The sequence below is a fragment of the Fulmarus glacialis genome, unplaced genomic scaffold, assembly GCF_000690835.1.
Source record: "Fulmarus glacialis isolate BGI_N327 unplaced genomic scaffold, ASM69083v1 scaffold8618, whole genome shotgun sequence".
In the NCBI taxonomy this organism is placed as follows: domain Eukaryota; kingdom Metazoa; phylum Chordata; class Aves; order Procellariiformes; family Procellariidae; genus Fulmarus; species Fulmarus glacialis.
The window spans coordinates 58,830-79,838 of record NW_009226273.1 but is presented as its reverse complement, the minus strand read 5'-3'; the positions used below and the strand labels follow the sequence as shown (position 1 = coordinate 79,838).

The window sequence follows — 21,009 nt, the reverse complement described above, 5'->3', positions numbered from 1 at the left end:
TGGGCCCAGTGGACTCAAGCTACATTTTATTAGCACATTAGTAAAACTGGTTTGTAAGTAGATTTCTTTCCTCCCTGCTCCAAGTTTTTTTGGGGCTTGGAGAGCTCCCTGGGAATGCAGCTTCTCATCACTGCTCTATTCTCAGCCACTGGCACTTCTCATGCTCTGCTTCTGCCTGCTGTCATTTGCTTCTGTGTCATCCCTTGATTCCCATGACCAGACTGGATCCATTCAATTACTTTCCTGGGGCTTTTTTTCACTTGCATGCATATTTTTGTGATACTATCTTCATCTCTCCTAGTCTTCGATTTGGTTTAGTTTTATTTTATGTTACCTTATTCACATCTGTGTTCATGAGGTATGAATAAACAAGAAAAACTCGTTCTTGTAAATCTTCTTTTATCAGTGTGAATGAATATCTAACTGATGAATAATTACCCTTTTTAATGCAGGTGCTTACTTCTGTTCTTATGTCCATTTAGTGTGTTTCCGATACAACTTACATTGTTATCTAGCAGCAGTCAACAGAAGACAAATTTCAGCTGTAGGCTGCTACATGTGGCAATGAACTGTGTATAGCCTTGTTTCAATAAACTCCGCTATGGATCATTGCTCACATTGTATTGTAAAATGCAGTATCTGTGTGCTACATGAACGCATTGACTAAATTCTCTTACCAGGATGGTGATTTGATTTCACAGCAATCTGGTTCCACAAAAACAGTTTAGACAAGCGCTAAACACAGTCCAAGCTCTTAGACTTAATTTTTTTTCCTATATGGTATTAGATTCTAGGTCTGCTTCTTAGTTTGTCTTAACTTTTGTTTTATAGATCATTTATGTTTTCCAAAATAATTTTGTAATATTGGGGTAATCTAGATTTGGGCGAGTTTATGGAGCTGCGGTTTACTGCTTCAAGCCTGCTCAATTTATGTGACCCTACAGTGTGCAGTATACTAAGAATTTTTTCCTTGCTGGCTAAACAGGAACTGGAAAGATCATTAGTAGATGGTGCAAGATTTGAGATTCCACAGGAATAAGGGGATTTTCTCATGTTGCCATGATTTTGTGTTGCGGTTTGGGTTTTTTTGGAGGGAGGGGTGTTTGGATTTTTGTGTTGTTTGTTTGTTTGTTTGTTTTGTTGGGTTTCGGGGATTTTTTTTCTCTTGAATGGCGATGTTTTGATCTTAAGGCAGGTCATTGTCTTTGCACTGAAAACCTTCCTTGTGCTTTAACAGGGAGTGTGTTAGTAACCAGAGGGACTGGCTGACCCCAGTGTGGTGTGTTAGCATAGCCTGATGGAATTGTACAGGAGTGTATATTCATTGCAGACTTTTCCAAGAACTTGCGTACCAGCTATGGGGTATTGATTCTTGTGATGTGTAACCTCGGTGAAGCCCAGGTAAACGGGCTGCTGTGTTTGGATCTTATACATCAAACCTGCTTTTAGCTTTCTTGTTTACTAGTAGCTCACCCTTCTCTGTCATTCCCCGTAGGTACAGACACTGTCTGTTACCCCGTCAGAGATGTAGGATTTAATGCCCAGCTGCACTGACTCTCTGGAATCTGTTTTGAACCTCAGACTCCCCTGTGGTTTCAATGCCAAGGCTCTAGTCTTATGAATACTTTGGATTTAAGTTCAGCCATCTATCCCATAGTGGTGAAAGCAGACAGATATATAGATACAGACCTTTAAAAAGCTTTAAAGCAAAATTTTCTTAGGTAGCATAGAGGATATCAGCATCAAGGAAAAAACTCAGCATTAAGTGTCCTCTTCTCCAGTTACCTCTTCTCGCTCAACTGGCCTTAGGCTTATACGAGAACCAAATGGTGAACTCAGAATCTTTTGCCTGTATCTCAGCTGTTCTGCATAATATGGGGTAGTTCTCTTTAGCTGTCTGTATAGGTCATCTTCCACTGATGTAAATTTTTTTACTTCCATTTCTGACTGGAATACTACCCAAGAGCAGTGGAAGTTTTGCTCTGGCTACTTGTGGTTGAATCCCCTCATTCCTGCACCCCCCATCTTGAACATCTTGCCTGTAACTTTTAAGAGTCAACTTTGACAGTAATTTCTTTTTCTACTTTTTAGGAATTTCCTGTTCTCCAAACCTCAGCCTTGTAAGATAAACTTGGTCTTGCAGTTTTCCCTAATTTTCTGCTACATTATTGTTCGTAGAGGTTCCACCTGAAGGTTTGGAGCCTTCCATCCTCTTGGGCTTTCAGGCTGTCAGGCCTAGTTCAGAGAGCAAATGCAGAACTGTTTCTTCACCCGAGGTATTCCTGATGCAGTGATTTCAAAACCTCAAGCAGAATTCATAAACTCTGCCTCCCAGTTACTGTAACACTGTGATAATTTCCTGAGTAGGTTCTTATCTTTTATATGAATAGTAAAATTTACTTGTACCATGAGAAAATGATCCTTATTGGAATATATTGATTTTGTCTGTCCAAATGTATGTGTAATTTCAGGGTTTATTTGAAATCCCGTGTAAGAATAAAATTGGTTTTAAGATGATTTTTTTTTAGCACTTTCCCCCCTCCCTCTCTCATTTCAGATGTTGCAGTTGTGGACATGAGTGATATTTCCAAGCAACCATCACTGTTCTACCACCTTGGCGTGCGTGAAAGCTTTGACATGGCTAATAATGTTATACTCTACCATGACACTGATGCTGACACTGCTCAGTCTCTCAAAGTAAGGTTCTCCTTCAAAATCTTCTTCATTTCAGAAATATCCTTAAATACCTGATCCTGCAAATGTTTGTGTTTTTCTGAAACTTCCATTGAATGTGATTTCCTGATAGCTACATAACAGAATCATGCTAAGAAAAACAGCTGCAAAAATAGTAATGATTAGAATAGTATAAAAGCTTGTTTATGAGAAAAGATCCATAGTTTGGTACTGATTTTTCTTCAGATATTTAGACGTGGAAGTGAGAGTGCAGGTCTGGTTTTTTCCTTCTTTTCCCTCTTTTAATTAGAGTACATGTAAAAAAATGTTATGGCCTGCATAATAACAACACTTGACCAAGGGCTGTATTGCAACCTACTCGTACGATTGAAGCACTTCTGTCAGATGAGGTTTGTATCTCTTAGCTGCTGAGTGGCTAAGACTACAGGAATCTCCTTTTTATTGCTGTTTGAAGATAAAAAAGAGATCCTCACCAAATCTTCTTATAGGCCTGTTGTTCATTTTTATAGTAGGATAATACATGCTATACACTTAAGTCCTGAAATTGCTGTTCTGGATGTAAGTTATACGTTGTGGATGCAAGTCATATATTGTGGATCTTTCTGTCTTAGTGCAGGTTCTCTTTGTTTTAGGTCACATTTAGACTTTTATCCTCTATATCTTCACCTACTGCTGCTTTAAATATAACCCATTTTCTTGCTACCTTCACTGAGAGCAGCGATGTTCATGCTTTGTGGGTTTTTTCCTTATTTTGAGTTACTGCCCCTTACTACTTTATGTTTTTCACACCACCAATGTCCAAAAATCCTTTTTGGAATTCTCCAACCTCTCTTGATCCTATAAGAATATTTAGTTTAAGCTTGATTTTGTATGAGTCTCCTTTTCTTTTCCCAGAAAAGCTCTGTTCTGTCACAGCTTCTCTTTTCTCTTTTCTGCTCTCAATATCATCGATTTTACGCTGATGTGTCTAGTATCCCATACTTCCTTTCTTCAGGTAGTGGTCCATATACACATTCACGTTCTGTGTAACCTGGAGTCACAAGAACTCAGAGTTGGAGCCTCTCACACTCTTTGCTCAAAGAGATTATCCATATTACAGATGTGCACTAAAGCATACTTGCATGCCCTCCATTCCTCTAGCTAATCTGGGTGGACAGGCATACAACTTTTCGTCCTGCATTGGTAATATACCTGACTGCAAAGAGATCTTTCATTTTTATTTTTCATTAACACATTTTTACCTTTCTTTTATGCTGTCACTCAAATGTTCTGATCAACTTTGTTCTCCCAAGGATGCGCCCAAGTTTGGGAAGCACAGGCTAGTCATCTTCTGTTTGTCTCTGCCCAATGAGGACCTCTGTGGATGGCTTTGATTTCTGCGCTTTATGCCAAGCACATATGCAAGCACCTGCTCCATAACTGGAGTGCTGAATGACCTCCAGGGTTACATCCATCCATGGGTTGGATCTTCAGATTGGTTGTTGTCAGAACTTGCAAGTCTTTGCACTGTCAGTTCTGGGGCTTTTTTTCTAAAGATGTAAAGCTCAAGGACAAGTCTGGGCACCTGGGACACTGGAGCGTGACTGGGTCACTTAAGGCTAGGAAAGCTATTATCTGCCTTCATCTTTCTTCTGCTAGAAACTCTGCCAGTGTCACTGATCTCTTCCTCACCTTCCAGTTGTTTGCATAACCTCCTTGGCCTATGGAGACCCCTAGCATATTTTACTATGGTATTGGAAGGCTTGATTTAAGTTGCTGAAACCAAGTAGAAGAGATCCTCTGGATCAAGTATTAGAGTAGTTTAAGCAGGGCACTGGGAGATGGTTCAGTCCTACCCTGATGTCCTTGATACTTCTTCTGCAATTGAGCCCCAGTTCAGTGTTGGATGCCATTCAAATATGCTAATACACCTTTCTTAGGAATACTTCAGAAGATAGACAGGGATTGTTCTTGGGGCCTTTCAGTGAAGAACAGTTCATGACACATTTCATGGCATAGATGCTGAATAGTTTTCAGAAGAGTTCATTTCTCTCTGCTGAGAAAGATCTTTATCTGCAGTAGGTAAAGCTTTACTGGAGATACTTGCTTAGCTAGGTGGACATATTAATTTTCAGATATGTGATATTTCAGATGTCTAAGCCTTCCATCACTTTTGTTCTGAGGTGTTTTATTGGGCTTAAGGAGTTTAAGTTAATCAGTAATTCTGTTTAGGTTTTAGTACCTTACTATGTATTTTTGACCATTTGCTCGTGTTTCTTTATTCTCAGGTTTATGACTAATTTGGTCAGGTTTTTCTCCTTTCCCTTCAGGAATTTATTACTTTACTTGGATCTAGGTTGCTGTGCGTGTCTCTTAAGAGTGGCTAGCCTAAGTGTTATAAAGGCAGTATTCATGACTGCTATTACTTCTGCTGGGAAGATCTGTGAAGTTCAGGCAGCCTGACTTTATATAGCTTATTTCTTAGGACCCATCCTGAAATTCTCCCAAGAGTTGTCTCTTCAGTTTCACCAATGTTTTTTCCAAAACAACCTAGTTCCAAGCATATAAAAGAATATGTAATCCGGATTTCAAGAGGGTCATACTTGCAGAACTAAACCTCTTAGATGGCCCCTGATATTTTAAGTCTGTTGTTGAGGAAAAGGGTGCATGGGCACGATCATTTCTGTGCAGTGGTTGTCCAAGTGGATTTCAGGCTGTCAGATGTGAAGTTGCTCAAGCAGAATCATCTTAGGTTGTCAGAGCACATACAATTATAAATTATATCCATAACCTTGCTTAGAAACAAGTCTATATCTAACATTTGTAGCATGGCTTACTTGGAGATTTTCTGTAGTTGCACCAAGCAGTGTTCATTGGACATGTGAGCCATCACTAGAAGGAGGAGGAGTTTACTTACCAGCAACTGGAAATCTTTGAGGTCTGGTTTATATGCCAGTTATATTAGTTTATCATCTGCCTCATAGTTTCAATATCTCTCTTTAGATTTTGAGGTGAGAAGAATTAGGGCGTAGGAGGAGTGTGTTGGTCTGTGCCCATCCAGGTAGGAAAGGACTCTAGGTATCTTAAGGATCCTCCTTCAGAGAAAAAAAATCTCCAGCTTCGAATGCTTTTGTCTCACAAATACCCAGAGTGTGACTGGGTATGTGGAGTGCCCAGCCTGAGAAACTCCAGTTACTGGCAACTGTAATTCTTCACCTTCTGAGCACTTCTCTTAAAGAAGTTTCTTCTTTGAATCGTTAATTTTTTCCTAACGTGAACTACTAAGATTTTTCTTGATGTTGTTCTGTCCCTTTACTTGGAATTTGCTGTGGCAGGAAATCTGGATTATGCTGTGAAGAACACATCTGTGTGTATATATATATATGTATACCAGTTATTTTTATTGGAAATAATAATACCCAGTAAAAATGAATAAACATTTTTATTCTCCTCTTTTTTTTTTTCCCCAGGATATGGTATCTCAGAAAAACACAGTAAGTATTAAATTCATATTAATTATAAAACACAAAATGAGGATGCTACATTTGAAGTAAAGCTGCCAAGCATATATATGCTCTATATGAGTGAAGGAGGTCTGTTTTACCTATATACAATTCAAACTAGGGGGAATTTTTTTGATTTCCTTTCCAAAGTAAAGCTTGATTAAAAATTTACCTTTCTTTAGAAGTTCCTTTTTAAGTTCCAGAAAAGTGCCAGTAGATACATGTTATATATGTAGGTTGATAGATCAAAATGTAAACTCAGAAATTCAGTCTTTTTCTCCCTCTACCACTTTCACCCACTTGTGCAAATGTGTATGTGTGTGTGATGCCTTTTATAGGGCTTACTCTTGTATCTCAAACAGCTTTGGTTACTGTATACCCATCCTCTTCCTCACAAATTCACAGATTTTACTTAGGAATGCAAAAGCTTATTTCCCAAAGTAAAAATATTCTTACCCTTAAAACAAGTAAAACCAAACAAGTAAGCAAGCCTGAACCAAGATAAAATTTAGTGGTTATTTTAGGCTTATCGCAATATGCCACGATATCTTAGACAGTTATATATTTTGTCATACTTCACATCATGTCAGTGGTTATTTTCATTAAACACTCTACACTGTTATTTTGAGGACTACTGAATTTGCAAAAATCTTAAACTTCCATTTATTCCTTTCTGTTTCCACCCATTCAACATATACTTTTATTTTCTTCTGAAGAATATTGAGCAGGACTAAAATAATAAAATGTTCTTAGAGTTCGCTAATAATTTGAAAGAGAACTAGAAGAAATAATGCATTAGTCACAGCAGTTTACTTTGAGCTGCTGTTTATACTTGGCCACAGCGCTGCATGTAGGCTAAAGATAGATCAGGTTGAGCACATGAGTAAATCCAGGTCATTTTCCAGTCTGTCCTGGTGATCTTTGAACTAGTTTCACCTGTGGGATGTGAACTGCACTTACTGGTCTGTAGCTCTGTGAAGGGGGGATCTCAGAATGAGGGAGATTGTTTGTGAATGCTACTATCCATCAACTGGTGGATGATCGTAATGTCGCAAGCATGTGTTTTCCCTTCCAGAGCAAGAGGGAGAATTGTGACTGAGCCATTTGGTGGTAATTTCAGAAATGGAGTAACGGCAAAGAGGACGGTGGCAAGTTCAGATTAGCAATCAGATTAGCAGCCCGCAATCTCTTCTTTTGGCAGATTCTTTCTCCCACAGAGGGAGATATTTACCTTCACGTGGAAAAGAAGAAAAGATGGATCTGGTGACATGGTTTCTACAGCAGGGCCTGGTAGTAGATCTGTAAACATCATGTGGCTAGCAAAAGCGGCAGGGAGGCATCCTGAAACTATGATCCTGATCCCTCCTTTAAAAAGGAGGGATTGCCTAACCCACTTTCTTCAAGTGCTTATATTAAGAAAACAATTGTGAGTGAAATGCAGTGAGGAAAAAATAAATTACTTTAAATAACAAGTATGGATTCTTGGCCCTTTTGTGTTATTTGAAGTTGTTCATACTCTCTTTTATTAGATAAATGTGCTCCCATATTGCATTCTTTTATCAGTTTTTTAATCAGAAATTACAAAAAATTAATTAGCAAGCTAAACAGTTAATAGGTTAAAACTTTATGTTTTTCTAAGTTGGAGTAGACTTCAAATGACAATTGCTTTCCCCCCCTTTCAGATCCAATGAGTTGTCATGAGAGGCTTGCAGTTTGCCACTGCCCCATAGCTTCATTTCTTGGTTAAGTATTTTACAACCGTATAGGCAATGACTTGTTTGAAGTTAATTGCTAATGAGGGTGCTAGTACTAGTTAGGTAGGTGCAGAATTGGTGTGAATTTACTGTGTCCAATCAAGTATGTAGTTACATAACCATTTCAGTTTAAATGCTGAATATTAGATACAATAGTTATTACCCCTGTGCTGGGGTTTTGTGTTTTCCTTTCACTTTTCCTGATTGAAAAGTGCGGGTATGCCTCTGCCATAGCTATGGAATAGCAGAAAGAGCTTAAATGCACTCTTCATTAGGGTCTGGAGACATGTTGGAAAGAGGATAGATACTTGCTCTGCTAAGCCTTCCTCCAACCCAGAGGTAGCCTGTAATACCGTTGCTGGTTTTATGAAGAGAAGTCCTCCCCGTGTCTTATAAGCTCTGTGTCCACGCATCTACACTGTGTATAAGGGAAGGAGGACAACTGAGATTGCTACCAGGCACAGCACACCATTTTTGCAGCAGCACAAGTGAAACTTTCTGTGCTGGCTGCTGTAGCTCAAGCTTTCTCTGAGGTTTCCCTGCCCTCACCTTTGCTATTTATCCTGCAAACCTCAAGTCAGGTACAAAGGTGCAAAAAAATCACAGCATAGAACAGATGTGGAGCCATGTTAAAGATGCAGAGAAGATGAATGTCTAGTGTGTCATCTGAGGTGGTTTTCTTTGGTGTATTACAAGTAAGACTTGAAGAAAATGGATGTTTTTCTCTTAAAGGAAACATTATTCTAATTCAGCATCAAGGAGGAGGCAAGAGCGAGGAAACAGAACATAAAGCTGAAAACAATGCATAGAAAAAAGGTCAGCAATTCATTTGAGATTTGGCCTGAGTACAGCTGATCTAACGGTGAAAATTATACAGCAGCATGCTGCGGTGGTGTGAGTCTGAGAGATTTAATAGCTTACTGTCTGAAAAAAGAGTGTAAGAGTAGGATCACTTCTTTCCTTCCCTCCACCATCCAGGAATGAAGTTTTCAGGGATAAGATGAGATGGGGAATGTGATTCAGTTCTACTTGACTCCCCCAAACAAGCAATTAAAATTCTGTATTGATAATTTATTGCATACTTGGATACAAAAGGAGTTCAGTTCCCAAGAAAGAATTGCCCTGGCATGAAATCGAGGTCAAGATTCTGTGTCCCATCAGTTAGGTTTCCTTCTGTAAGCTCCTCTGAGCTTTGAGGACTATTTTCTGCTAATTTTACTGAGGATGTATGCACAGCTTCCTAGTTTCTGTCAAAATTATCATCGATAAAATAAATTGCAAATATGCAGTCTTGCAGAACAGTTTGTTTCCTGTGTCATTATGGAAGAATCAAGGTTTGAGAGCACTGTGGATGCTACTGGACTGTAGGGTACAGGAAAATAAATTTATCTATGGAAAATGGGCTTGTGCTTTGCAGTTTCTTTAGATGTTAGATAAACATTGGTTTACTGGAGAAATGAAATTTCAAGGATTTTCAAAAGCAAAAAATGCTTAAAAAATAATCTTCCCCCAAATGAATGTAATAGACAAAATCCATGGGAAAGTTGTTCTATTTTGATGCAACATTTTGTTGCTATCTTTGATCTTTTTTAATAGGGAAATTTCCTCTCCCTCTACAGAATTTTAAGGAATGATGCATAAAAAAGTCCAAGATTGAGTGAAGAAAAGTGTGCACAAGGGGCTTTTTAAAAACTGCTGGAGTCAGGAAGCAAAATGTCCAGTCCTTCTGGCAATAGTTCTAGTACTGGTTGCACATACTTTGAGATACATACTTTGATCCATTCAGTTTGTTTGAATATGATATTGAAAATACAAACTAGAACTTCCCACTCTGGAAAAATTATGGCAAGTACAGGATATAAGGAGAAAGACTTAATAGTTAATTTTTCTTTAGTTGATGGTATGCCTGAAGAAATTTGAATAACCCTGTTAATTGCTTTTGGGAAAGGTATTTCAAGGAAAGTAAGCTGGCTATTAAACCAAAAGGTTTAATATAGTATACTTAGGCCTGTGGGCCTGATGAAGTATTTTCAGAGATTTAAATGTTGGGGTTTTTTTTCCATTAAATCCTGTAGCAACTCTTATAGTAAGCAGAGAATAATGTCTGGGCCATGGAGGAGACATTAGCAAAAATTCTTCTTGATCTAAAGGGAACAGGTTTGCAATTTATCCTTGCCACAAGGAATTTTTATGTTGAAAAATCACTTTTTATTGTAATTGGCAGAAAGTCTCTTCAGAGTTTCAGTAGCTGTATAAATTAGACTGTATCTACTGTTTCAAGGCAATGAACGTTTAAGAAAACTAAATAGAAAGATTTTGGCACTTGGACTCATATTCTCCAATTTAGTAGCCCCAATGGATTGAAATGAGAGCCAAGACTCTAAAGTATGATTACATTATATGAATTTAATAATCTGAAGAAGTAATATTGCAGAATAGCTTTCTATTTTTAATTTTCTGATTATTTTTACAATATATAAAAGTTTGTATGATATGGTCATTTAATGATATATTTCTAAAAAAGCCTGAGGCAGCAGAAGTATTAAAAGATTTTGCAAAAGGGCACAGAATGAAAGAGGAGTAGGAACGTCTTAAATACAGACAATCATTTTTCCTTTTGGGGGGAGAATAGTACAAAAGCAATGGGTAACCCAGTAAATATTACTTCTAGTGTTTCTAATAATGAAATATGCCACTGTTACTATTGATATAATGAAAACTAAGGCTTTTAAAACTTATTTATGAAAGTTAGTTTTTATGAAAATGTTACTATCTCAAGGGATGCGTATTTGTGGTGGTTGGATTGTAGTTAACAGGTAGTGAATCTGATAGGTTCATAAAAGTAAGACTTGAAAGCATCTTAATGATGACACAAGGAGATGTATAGACAAATCATGTAGGCAGATAGAGAAATCATATATTCTGGGTGGCAAAGTATTGCACTGTTTTCTTGGCCTCGTAAATACGGACTTGCTATAAATATCTATATTAATTTTCTGTTGTTTCTTTCTTTAATAATTTCTCTATTTATGTGTCATGTCTGTCTTTTTCATTCTTATGCTGTTTTGTGGTGGTGTTTTCCTCTTTGCTGTTTTATTTCAATTTGGTGTAGGTAGCCAACCACACAGCTTTTCTTCAGGTTCAAGTACCTCCTGAATACCACAGTGGTAATCTGATAGGCAAAGTATGTATCACTTTAAATCTGCTTTCTATTGAATAGATATGCCGTTTTACTACTGTGTTTCTAGGCATTTAAAAATGTATAAGGCTACTTTAAGAATAGTGCTTGGCAGGGTCTTTCCTTCAAAGTGATTGTAATCTTGAGTACTCGTTCCTTGCAAGCTAGATCCCAAGCATTTAGAATGTTTGGATTGTGATAATCTCTCTTCACAGTCTTTACATAAAAATACTGCATATATTCAACTTCAGAAGAGGAAGTATTTTTTAAAAGTTTGTAATATCTTAGTCACCTGTATCGCAAGATGGATAGGAATGTGATGTCACAGAAAACTACTGTGAAAACCTTAATTCTTAAGACAACAGTGGATTAAACTCCCTGAACAACACTCAAAAGTTTGTGACTTCTTTGAGTCAATGCAGTTCATTTTCTGTTATCCTATGTGTTTTCCTTCTAACTGCTTTGTAAGGTAGGGTCAGCACTCTTGATGCTGGAGTAAGTGGCAAAATGAACTGCATGGCTCAAGTGAAATAATTGTGCTATTAGCTGTGCAGGCATAATTCCCTCTCTAAAAATGCAGAGATTTTACCCAACATTATTTATTTGAAAGAAAACCCCTTTAATTCTAGTGTAGCGTCTCTGTCACAAAGTGACAGTTGCACTGGAATAACTGTAGCAGTAAAACTAAAAAAGCTGTTCATGCTATTAAGGTCAAAAACTTACTTTTAACAGCATTAGCAAAATGTTTAGAGGAGTATTTTAAGACAAAAAGCACTCTACATTTGGCTTGTCTTGCCTAGAGCCTAAAAATGGCCTCTTTCGGTCCTTCAGTAAAGGCATGGTTCTGTGCTTAACTCCTTTAACCATTTTCCCCTGAAGAACAGGTCCCTCTCTCAACTTACTTGCAGTTATTTCCTGTTTTTTTTTAATGTTCATAAACTTCTTCCTCTTTTTGTGGTAGATTTTAAAGTGTTGTGATTAAATACAAAAGTTTTGTTGCTAGCATACTGGGCATACGTTATTTGCTGGAAGATGAGCTATTGAGAGCTTTTTTTTTTCAGTCTGCTTGGTTTTTTGTAATTTTTACTTAAAAATTTCTCAAAATAAGACAATAAAAATAGCTTAACTTCTAATCCTGAAATAAACCAACACAGCATACAGTCGTTATAAACTGTGAAGTTATAATTCTGTTACAATTAAATAAGTCATAATTTATAGATCATATATAGTTGCAGCTAGAATTGCTATATATGTTACTTCATACATACATATGTCATTTATTCATTATCTTAAAAAACAATAGGTGGTGTATGACAGGACAGTAATTTTCACAATGATTAGCTTTTGGTGTCAGAGACCAGCATCCTGACTAGATGATCAGAAGCAAGGATGGTATTTTCATCCATCTCTAACTCTCGATAGCGTAAGAAAAGTAGATGGACAGAACTGGTTTTTTACCTAATGAAAATAAGAAAAACTCTCTGAGAAAGGCCACACACTCTATATGAAGGGGCTTTATAATTTATTATATGTAAATATTGGACAGAAGAAGCTAGAAAATTGGAGCTGGTTGCTTTTCAGACAAGGTGACGTGCTCAAATATGTAAAGGGTTCCTGACTTCTGCACACAAAAATGTGTCTGTCATGGATAAAAATGTGGTTTTAATTGCATAGATTTCACTATCCATAAAGAGGCAAGAAATCTAAGTCAAATAGATGAGGTGTTGGCTGAATAAGATTAATACAGTGTTTCATGTGTTTAATTTAATTTTTTTCTGAAAATTGTGTTGCTTTTTCAGTAGATAACTGCAGCTTTCTTTGTGTCACAAGATACATCATACTTTCAAATTGGATTTTTTTTTCCCCCCCCATTGCGGGAAGAGCTAATTCACTGTTACAGGTTTGAGAATAGAGTTTATACACAAGCACGTTTTGCATTGCACTGAACTCGGTGTTTGAATAAACCTGAGGCTAAATTGTTTTAACATACTGGTGGTTTGGGTTGCAATTTTTCTTACTTTTTTAGTAGGAAGTAAAGATAGTATTGCAACAGATAATTATATTGTTACAACAGAGATACTGTACTGTAGGGTCTACGAGGAAGGAATGTGGCTTGATCTTTATCTGTTAGAAATAATTTAAAATTCTAAATCCTTACAGACTCAGATCAGCAACAGCATGTACTGATACAGGTTTTTTCCGTCTGTATTTTTAGTAACTGCATGCCCTATATTGTTACTTCCTGTGAACAGTTTATTTCTCTTGTCTAGTTTATTAATGCATACAAAAATGTGCCATCTTCATATCCATTCTTTCCATCATCTCAGCATTCCCCCATCATCCAAGGTGACTTTAAATGGCTACGGCTTTATTGCAGGCTTAGATGATATGAAAAAATGAAAGGTATGATTTTCCTGTACGTGTTTGATGCCTTAATATCCCCAAGGTGGCAGTTGAAGGATATTTAGTGGTAGTTGATGTATCATACTGATCCAGCTTCAGTGCTCCTATCTAGTTACCCTGAAATGCGAAGTTTACTTTTCTTTCAAACAGCAGAGAATTGTTGTAGCTCAAAATGGGATACTGGTGCTTCTAGTAGCTGTGGAAAACTTCACGGTTGCCTGGTTTTTGGCGTCTTGCTCGGGAGTTGAAGACACAGAATTTGCTGGTTTTGGGGTCTGAAGGGCCTTTCCTGTTTCCTCTCCCCTTTCAGCACCTTGATCGTGTTTACACTTTTTATGTGGCATATTAAGGATTTTTGGTTTTTACTTCTAGAATTTTGTGTTAAAAGTCTTACATGTTTACAAAACATTTCAAAATTTGATTGGTTGGTTGGTTCGGTGTTTGATGGCAGCATGCATTCTCTGGATTAAACATCTCCATAAAGTCCTTCCAATGCCTGTGTTTCTGTATTTCTTTCTCTTTGTGGGGAACTCTGCATCATACCCTTCCTAGCTCAGAGTGAGCCTAAAGGATGCAAGTACATCTCTGACGCCAAAAATTTGGGAGCAGAAGGTTAGCTTTGTAACTGTCAGACCCTATTAGGGTCTGAGCATCACATAAAAAAATTGAACAATTTCATTGTATTGTCGCTTAACAGATCTGGACCCTTATTATTCACCCTTGTTAATATTTGTAATTCTTCCAAAGAAAATTCCTTGAATGTGACGCTTGCAAATCTTGTGTTAAACAGTGTGCTAAAGCTTCATAGTGCACCAGCCCTAATCTAGCTGGCTTTTTGACAGTAAAAGATTCTGTGTATACACAAGCGTATTTTCGTTTTCATTTGTTTTCTAAACTGTGCCTGTTTTTCTTTTAGGCTTCCAGTGGCAATTATTACTTTATTCCATACATCGTCACACCTTCTGCTGACTGCTTTTGCTGTGAAAGTGACGCCCAACGAAGAGCTTCTGAGTATATGCAACCCAGCTGGGACAATATCCTGGGGCCACTTTGTGTCCCACTGGTGGACAAGTTTATCAGCCTTCTAAAGGATGTTCATGTTACATCATGGTAATTTTACAACACATACACCTCCAGAACCTTTGATTGTCTCTTTTTAATGTTATGAAAAAAGATGCAGAATCTCTAGTAGCATTGATGTTTTTATTTTTTATTTTTCACTGAACTTAATATAGTGTTAAAAGAAGCTGCTAACTTTACTGCTTTCTGTATCGATGTCCTGCAGCTGTTGCAGTTAACTAACCGCATTATGCTAGAAGTTGATTTATGGTTACTTTCTGAAATACCAATAAGCAAGGGCGGTCCATGAGTAAGGTAAAGTGCTTAAGTATAAATTACAGTGCCTAAGGTTGTAATAGGAGATAAGATCACAACCTCTTCATAGAGCTCAAAGCTAAAGACTGTCTTTTTCTGTCACCAAGTAAGTGTATTTATATAGCAGCAATGGGCAATCAAATGTAACTTCCATGGTTTAGTTTTTGGTTTTTGTTTTTTTTGGTTTTTTTTTTTTCAATATTAGGCTTGTGATATCACCTAATAAACATGATACTATTCAGCCACTTCTACAAGGGACTCTTGGAGTTTTGAGGATTGGGGCTGGAGATGGAAGTCTCTCTCACCCTGTACTCTGCAGCTAATCTGGTTTTGTTTGTATTTCTGGAAAACACTGGGAGAGACTGAGCTTCTAGATTTTCTTTTTCCTAGTGTCTGAAGCATGAAATAGTGCTGAGGGCCCTTGGATTTCTTTCTCTTTCCCCATTGCCATCCCACCCAAGTGAAGGCTTACCTATAAAACTCCTTTTCTCACCTGGTCCCACTCTTAGGATCCCACAGATGACCCTCCACACACACACCTTGTCCCTTACATCTCCATCCATGGCAGGTCTGCTATTCTCCACCACCTTGCTGGGAAGCGACCGGGATACTGCTGGCCTGAAGAAGTGCAGGCTGCCTCCTGCTTCTCCAAAACAGTGCTAGAGGGGAGGCTATATGCAGGCAACAGAGGCTCACTTTGAGGAAAGGGACAAGAGAAGCGGCAGAAGCTTAGTAAAGTGGGTCAGCATACAGGAGAGCTGTGCTCAGCAGTGCAGACTCATGAAACTAGTAGCACAGTTGGTCCTGGTAGTTGTAAATTTTGGTACTGCTTAGCGTTTGTGTCATTGTGAAACGGTGCTCTGGGCACCAGCTGTCCAAAGCTACCTGTATACTTTGTCTCTGACATTTATAACGAGGGTTGTGGGTGATTTTGGTTTGATAATTGTGTTGTGAAGTCCTACAGTAAAACCTCTTTTCTCTCTCCCATTTTCAGGCTGAAGTGCCTGAAAGAGACTTTTGTACAGCTGCAGGATTAGACACTGTTATGGTAGATCCTTGTGAAGAGGAAGATGTAGCTAGATGATCCCTTATTCCTGCCAAAAGCTTGAATAAGTTTGAAGTGAAGTGTTGCATTATTCTTGAGAGACTCCCATTCCTAAGTCATTTGAGTACTTTTGAAAAACATTACCCAATATCCCCCTTCGGTTTGGTTAGCACAAGAAGAACTAATTATCATTAGCCTGCTAGAAGGCAATGCTGGATAGAAATCTGAAATTGGAAATCCATGGAGAAATAGACCTAACCTCCACTGACAGCAAAACAACTATTAAAAGCTTTCCAATAGTGCTTACTGTGACCTTGTTGCTTTGCATTATAAACATATCTTACACGTTATATGTAAGATATAATGTGCATTAGACAGAGAACTTCGTTTTCTTTGCTATGCGTAGGGCTTATGCTAAGCAAAATTGAATACTTTGCAATACTCATTTGTAAACAAAAAAGGCATTGTATGCACTTGAGTATCTGTCAGGTGACATCTGCTAACTAGAGACTCCATAAGCTGTTCCAGATAAAGTTACCTCTAAGTAGCCTGTCCAGGTCGTTTATAACTGTCATACTGATAATGTATATATGATTTTGTATTCTACAAAATCTCTGGTGTTGCATTGTGCACTGATGTTAGTGTACGTAAGATGCACTCACTGGGGGCTTTTACACAGATCCCGCCCACATTATGTATTATGTTCATCAAACAGATTGCAACTAAGTCAGCTTTTGGTGGCTTGTTTTTGTTTTAGTTTCTTTGTTTGAAAGCCTCTTTCCTCCTTTCATGATAAAATCTTGTACCTCCTTTTTACATCACACTGGTCTTTCCTTCCTGTATCACTTTATTATCCCAATTGCTGCCTTCTTTGGGATACAGATACAAAGTACCACATCTGTCATGGTCAGTAATGGGGCAAAGAAATGCCCCAGTTTTACTGTGTTGATAAAATTATCTCACAATCCTGATTATAAATGTATTGATACATAGCCCCAGTCTGAGGTGGGGCAAGGTGGAATACTTATAATGAGTTAATGAAAAATATGGAAACATTTGATGTGCACCTCACTCTGAGGAAATGGTACTTTTTATTAGAAATTATGCTTTTTATTAAAAATATAATCATGTTTCATAAGAAATATCTAACAGTCGTCTTCCCCTATGTCTATCTTTTATTTCTTTAGTGCCTATTATAAAGAAACACTGCTACATGATATTAGAAAAGCTAGAGAGAAGTATCAAGGAGATGAACTGGCTAAGGAGCTGGCCAGGATTAAGCTTCGTATGGATAATACTGAAGTGCTGACTTCTGACATTGTCATAAACCTGCTTCTTTCTTACAGAGATATTCAGGTATGTTCCTAAAGACTAAGGAAGATTATTTTACCATGGGATTTTGGCTCTTGTTTGTTCTTTTATACTTCATTGTTTGTTAAACAGTGATTCAAAAGCTGACACTAAATTGTTACATTGCTTAACAGTTTGACTTGTCTGTTGGGCAACTTAAGGGGCTTTAGACTCTCACTTATTTTGCCTATGAACAAGAGACACAGATTAGGTGACTTCCTGAGGTCTTTTGTTTTTAGTAATTTTTAACCTCCTTAAAAAAAAAAAAAATTAAAAGAGAAAATCCCCTACCGAAGCAAGATGTTTGCTTTTCCCTTCCCTCCCTTTCCTCCCTCACCCTCAAAGTCAGATATATTTAGAAATGAAGAAAATGCATTTGTTGTGACCATCATATTGGCCAGAGATTCCAAGTTGAGAACTATCATTCAAAGAAACATTAATTTGTTTTTAAAATATAACTGCATCTTTTTTTCTTGATTTTATTTTTTAAGTAAGTTCTGCTTTTGCTAAACACAGCCTGAATACTATATTTCCAAACTGACAGTCTGTGTGTTTGACATCCCTTTTAAAATATACTTCCAAATATTCTATGTTTTTTTTTTTTCCATGAGGAGCTAAGTTGGTTATTTCATAAGTATAAATTGGTCGTGAGAGCACTGGGTGATCACATCACCCTGCATTACCCAACTTTCCATTCTGAGATGCACATTTTCCTGCAGCACTTTATCCAACTTCATTTTGATGGCCTCTGGTGATCATTTGCATTCTTTTGAAAGGTCTTCTCCCTTGAGAAATGTAATCATCTCGAAACATGTTTTGAACAAACAAAGTAAGTAATGTTGAGGCCATTTGTGATGTCAGTAAACTGGCCTCTTCAGCAATGTATATGCAGGTTACCCCTGAGAAACCAAAACAAATGCACAACCGGCTGACATACTGCAGAATGAACTGTGCTTGAGTCTGTGATGACCTGATGAAGTGTCGTTCATCAGAAGTCCTTAATAAGGCCTGAAAGAGGCAGACTCATCACCTCCTCTTCCTGGTGCTGGGAGTGTAATCAGTCAAACTGGCCAGGGGGATTCAGTAATTTGGGCAGTGGCATGGAGGCGAGGAAGAGGCAAGTACTGCCATGGATAGACAAAATCCCTGTTTAACTCCTTACACAAAGTTTGTGGCTGTTTCACTGACTCTTCTAGGAACAGTCACCTGAGATGCTGTCTAGCAGTCATGATACATGATACATTTTGGTTTAGTAATGCTTTCAACCTCCTTAAGTTTCTTTTATTTTCTTTCTTTTTTCTTTTTTTTTTTTTTTTAATTCATACCAGGACTATGATGCTATGGTGAAGCTGGTAGAAACACTAGAAATGCTTCCTACCTGTGATCTGGCTGATCAACACAACATTAAATTTCATTATGCTTTTGCTTTGAATCGGTAAGGATGATTGATTGAGGTCGTTTCATTTTATTGCTGTTCCATATGGGCTTATATATAAATTTATAGTGCAGATAATCTCAAATTCTTTTCCCTTTCTGCACACACTGATGTTCACCACAGTCATCTTTCCTTAATCCCATACTTCCTGTGCACGAGGACAGCTTGTAACTTTTTAAATCATTGTTTCCCAAGAACCATCATTTTGTCAAGAACCTGATGAGAGCATATCTGTTCCAAAGGCCACCTGAGTAATTGTGAAAGACTCCAATGATACCAATGGTCTCTTGGTCAGGCTGAGATTGTCTATTCTGAGTCACTGATTATTCTGAACGTCTTGAAAAGTTTAGTGTAACAGAGTTATGAGTGAGTTATTAAAGTAATAGGTAACAAGCACTGCTTGATCCATGAATACACATTCATGATGCAGCTTCCTTGAAAGGCTGAAAGGTGATCTGGACCTATGGGCACATTGCTAGATTAGGAAGCACAGAAACATTATTGAACTCTTCTAGTTAGCTACAGATTTCTGTAGTGTCTATGTATAATAGTTACTTCATTTCTAAAGAATTTATATTAAGATTGTATTGTAGAAGATAGATCTTATACAAATAAAATCACATGTAATAATAAAAGTAACCAGTTAGATGCAATTCACATGCTACTAGAAGTTGTGACCTGCAGTCTAACTAAAAATTAGCACTGGGCGGCGTCAGGATGGCATATTACAAAGGGATTAAGAACTTAATAATAGATCTAGAAAAGCAGTTCCTGTGGCATTTTATGGAAAGTGGTAATAAGACTGGTGCCACTTGACAGTTTCATCAGACTTTGGAGTAAATGCAAAATAATTGCTCAGAAAAATACTGGATATCACTGCATCAGTTCTGTGTCAAAGAACAGTCTTCTCGGAGCGTTTTATAGGCTGTGTTCTCTACAAAAAAAAAATCATTCTCATGCAACCATGTGCAAGGTCATACACATAGGAACAAAGAATGCAGTACATGCCAACAGGAAAGTTCATAGAAAACCACGATTTTTGAAAAGGATCTGGTGGTTTGTTAGTAGGCTGAGTGATCATCTGAGTGATGCGGTGGCAAGTAGCTTGAAGTGATCTTTGAAAGAATGTAGTAGTGAATAATACAGAGTATATAGAGTATTCAGCACAGGTGTGACTGATATTGCGCGTAATTCTAATGTCCATGCTTTTATGACAGCTAGCTGTAGTGATGTTTTTGGAAGGCTGGAATTAAACCTATTTAAAATGCCTTTTTTATTAAAAAAGAAAAGAAAAGAAAACCAATAAGTTCTGAGAGGTGAATTGGTTACAATGAGAATTACCTCTGTGAGAAGAAATGTATCAGATGCCAGATAATGCCCAAATCTCTCACAGAAGGAGATAACTAGACCCATGTTTGGAACCCTAACCCAAATTTAGATGATGATGAAGCCTTTTTAATAATAAGAAGGATAAATTATTAATATTTAGCTCTTGATATCAAATATATGAATATAGTTCCTACATATAATTCAACTTAGGTAGGTTGTTTTTTTTTTTTTAAGACTGGACGTGAACACCTGCTATCTTGATTCTCCACTCCTGATATCATAGACCATTAAATCTTAGCTGATTAACCATCTACTGAGTCTGTTAACTTGTTTCACTGAAGTGTATCTTTCAGAAAATTTTGACCTGAATATATGAAGACAGAGAGAATCCATTTATATAACTTGCAGTTTGCTCTGGTATTTACCACACCTAGTGAAAGATAATTTTCTCATTAGGCTGCCTAAAAATAAAAGGAAAAAATGCACTTTTGGTATAAAATTTTTTATGTTCTATACAAGGCAGTATTTTAAAGTAGAAGCCAGTGTTTTGACATTTCTTTAATTAAATTATGTAAATTATAAACCATGTTCTTTGCTGTATAGTTATTATTGTTATTATTGAATATTATAGTCATTATTGTTATTGTTGAATGGTATGTTTTTCGACCTTTTTTTGCCCCAACCCCTAAAAATTGCAGGCTTGATCTTATAAAACTTCTGAAATTCAAGTCTCCTTAAGATATCATACTGATGTCTTGAGAATTGGTTTCTACAAAAGGAATTTGGCCCTATTTTTCAGAAGAAGTTTGTCCAACTTTTTGTTTGACTCAAGATGTTTAAATTTGCCAGTAAGAATAATGCTAGGGTCGTGCCTTGTCCTTAGGAAAATATCCTGATTTTATCAGTTTTTAAAACTTTTTCATTTAGATCTGCATAAGAAAATTGGCAAGCTCCTTTACTCTCCT

The 21,009-nt window shown here is 37.3% G+C and overlaps 1 protein-coding gene across 1 annotated transcript in view; it reads left to right on the top strand.

The window, feature by feature from the left end:
* The first annotated feature begins 2,574 nt into the window (after positions 1-2,574).
* MAP3K15 (mitogen-activated protein kinase kinase kinase 15) overlaps positions 2,575-21,009 on the top strand; it is a 64,217-nt gene continuing 45,782 nt past the window's right edge. Inside the window, exons 1-6 of the mRNA XM_009582752.1 lie at positions 2,575-2,697; positions 6,144-6,167; positions 11,043-11,114; positions 14,428-14,621; positions 17,118-17,286; positions 18,609-18,715. Coding sequence (XP_009581047.1) covers positions 2,575-2,697; positions 6,144-6,167; positions 11,043-11,114; positions 14,428-14,621; positions 17,118-17,286; positions 18,609-18,715 — 689 coding nt within the window. The remainder of the gene's footprint in view (positions 2,698-6,143; positions 6,168-11,042; positions 11,115-14,427; positions 14,622-17,117; positions 17,287-18,608; positions 18,716-21,009) is intronic.